The sequence below is a fragment of the Laccaria bicolor genome, genomic scaffold (assembly GCF_000143565.1).
Source record: "Laccaria bicolor S238N-H82 LACBIscaffold_22 genomic scaffold, whole genome shotgun sequence".
Classification (NCBI taxonomy): domain Eukaryota; kingdom Fungi; phylum Basidiomycota; class Agaricomycetes; order Agaricales; family Hydnangiaceae; genus Laccaria; species Laccaria bicolor.
In genome coordinates this window covers 56,812-59,640 of record NW_001889893.1, presented here as the reverse complement: position 1 = coordinate 59,640, position 2,829 = coordinate 56,812, and the positions used below count along the sequence as shown (strand labels likewise).

The 2,829-nt window shown below is 36.7% G+C and overlaps 1 protein-coding gene across 1 annotated transcript; it reads right to left on the bottom strand.

The window, feature by feature from the left end:
• Nucleotides 1-248: 248 nt before the first annotated feature.
• LACBIDRAFT_329482 (uncharacterized protein) lies at nucleotides 249-2,263 on the bottom strand (the record flags this gene model as incomplete). Its single annotated transcript, XM_001883586.1, has 14 exons — nucleotides 249-260; nucleotides 307-357; nucleotides 396-431; nucleotides 529-552; nucleotides 800-823; nucleotides 943-1,023; nucleotides 1,071-1,094; nucleotides 1,502-1,531; nucleotides 1,586-1,594; nucleotides 1,654-1,691; nucleotides 1,773-1,873; nucleotides 1,929-1,933; nucleotides 2,002-2,058; nucleotides 2,168-2,263. 14 exons carry the CDS (start codon nucleotides 2,261-2,263, stop codon nucleotides 249-251), a joined length of 588 nt encoding a protein of 195 aa, XP_001883621.1.
• Nucleotides 2,264-2,829: the final 566 nt, after the last annotated feature.

Genomic DNA, 2,829 nt, shown 5'->3' with positions numbered 1-2,829 from the left:
TACTCTGCTTGAGCCCAGAGTGACACTCAAATAGAAAGATATAATANGTTTGTAAAAAATATGGCTACAAATCCAGAAAAAAAGCGAAAAGAAAGCAGAAATGGGTCACTACCACTCTTGCAAAATAGGACTCGTTCCTGCCATGCTTGCAATGGCCTCTTACACAAGTTAATCAGCACCATCCTCAATTTTCTCTGATTTCTCTGCCATGTTATGACTATTTTTATTAGCTTACCATATTTGGATATCTACTTTAAACCCTGAACACATTATCTAATGATGATCCTACAATCAAAGAGTGCATACTGCAAGAAAAACCATGTCATTTGGACCAGAAGTGGCAGAGCTAGGTAGGGACTATTTACTAATTATTCAATATGTGCAAATAACTTTACCTCCTTGGTGGTAAAGTTGTTTGCATTCATTTTTGACTATGTCATATCATGTAGATTGAAGTTTAGTATACAGAAACCAAAGTTTTCTAAGAGTACATATGTCATTTTAGATTATTTATTTGTATTTACCTACATTTAGCCTCATTTCAGAATGATCCTACAATTAAGGAGTGCATACTGCAAAAAAAATGGACCAGAAGTGGCAGAGCTACATGTAAATCTTCATTTTTGGTGCACCAAGATGGATTACTAATCATTCAAACAATTTTACTGCACACGCAGTAAAACTGTTTGCATTTGTTTTAAACTATGTGATATCATGTGAATTCAAGATCAGTACACAGAAACCAATGTTTTCTGAGAATACACATATCATTTCAGACTATTTATTTATATTTACCTACATTTAGCCTCATTTCAGAATGATCCTACAATTGAGGAGTGCAGACTGCAAAAAAAACCATGTCATTTGGACCAGAAGTGGCAGAGCTAGGTAGAAATCTTCAAGATAGATTACTAATCATTCAACATGTGCAAACAACTTTACCTCCTGCGCAGTAGGTCTGTTTGCATTTGTTTTTGACCATGTGATATCATCTGGATTCAAGTTCAGTATACAGAAACCAATCTGAGAGTACACATGTCATTTCAGACTATTTATTTGTATTTACCTACATTTATCCTCATTTCAGAACGATCCTACAATGAACGAGTGCATACTGCAAAAAAACCCATGTCATTTGGACCAGATTTGGCAGAGCTACATAGAAATCTTCATTTTCGCTAAAAATGATGACTAAGCAATGACGTGCGCCAAGGATCGTCTGAATAACCCTTCAGCTTTTGTGTGCAGCTCATATTAGCAATTTTGAAAGAAAATACTGTAACTCTGTCAAATCTACTCTGAATTACATAAAATATAATCCAGAAAAAAGGTAAAATTCCGTGCAATTGTATTACTTAAAATGCTGCACTATATATTACATAATTGACATGTCATTGCCCAAGTTATACCTGAAAATACTGCAACTCTGTCATATCTACTCCAAATTACATCAAATAAAATGGATAAATAATATACAACTGCAAGCAATATAATTACATACATTGTAGTAGTATGCATTACATAATTGGTCCTCAAAAAGAAAAAAGCATCTATAAATGTATTCACAAGAAATGCTGCAACTTACTGGATACCACTTATACAAAATCACAGTAAGTGCTCACAAAATGTCTCAATCCAACACTAATGACTTACCTGCCTATGTCCTATGCCTCCTGAGCATACATCACATCCTACTGTTGTTGATATTCAGCTGATGGTACAAATCATGGTAAGTGTTCATGAAACCTCTCAATGCATTTTCAATGACTTACTCATGTCATAGACCTCTGAAGCATATGACATGTCCATCATCATACCACTGTTGGCTTGGTGTAGATAAATCACAGTCAGTTGTGTGACGACGGCGGCGGATCTTGGTGGTCAGAGGTAAGTCACTATTGTTAATTATTTTGATGGATCACACTCACCTTGACTTGGCTGGAGGACATTGATGGGGAAGGGGATTCGGAAAAGACACAAGAAAAGGAGGGATGTACATACAATGTCAGAAAGGAATTTGGAATATAACATCTTTGCATTGTTAAGTCCTACGTATTCCTGTAAAGATGTATAAGATTAGTAACATAGATATATGTCTGAGCAAATAATGCAGTGTGAAGTTCTATTCGAGCTTAGTAAAATAAGAAGACGGAGAAGGTATACTTACAAGAGGATGGCTGTGACAAAGAGTAGAGACGGCAGTGGGCATAAGCATCAACAGCAGTGGATGCAAAGGTACATTGGTGTTGTGCCATTCATTCATGTCATGAAATTCTATTTTGTAAGGACATATAAAGTTAGTAAGATAAAACACAAGAGATGGATGAAATATATGTACAATCAACACAGAAGTAAGATATGTACTTACGACACAAGAAACAAATGGAAGCAATTCGGACATTAACACGTTTGTGTCATTAAGTCCTACGTGTTCCTGTAAAAACATATAAAGTTAGTAAAATAGGTAGTAGGCATGGAGCAAATAACGCCAAATTATGATGTGTGCCAAGGATCGTCTGAACCTGCACTGGGGTTCAGATGATCCTTGGCGTACATCATAATTTGGCATTGTTGCCCATCCAGATGTCTTTCAACTTGAACAAACAAATCCACCACACACACAGTGGATTGGTTTACATTTGTTTGAACCAGACACTGTTGTCTCTCATTACCTTTGGTGTTCTGAGGTGGTGAGTTCCTCTTGTCATCTCCCCCCTTGCAGTTGAAGGTCTTTGGCAGTTGATGTGGATCAGCCCCAGCAGATGGTGCATGATGACAATGACAATGCACAACAACAAAGAACGACAATGCACAACGACAGCGGATGAC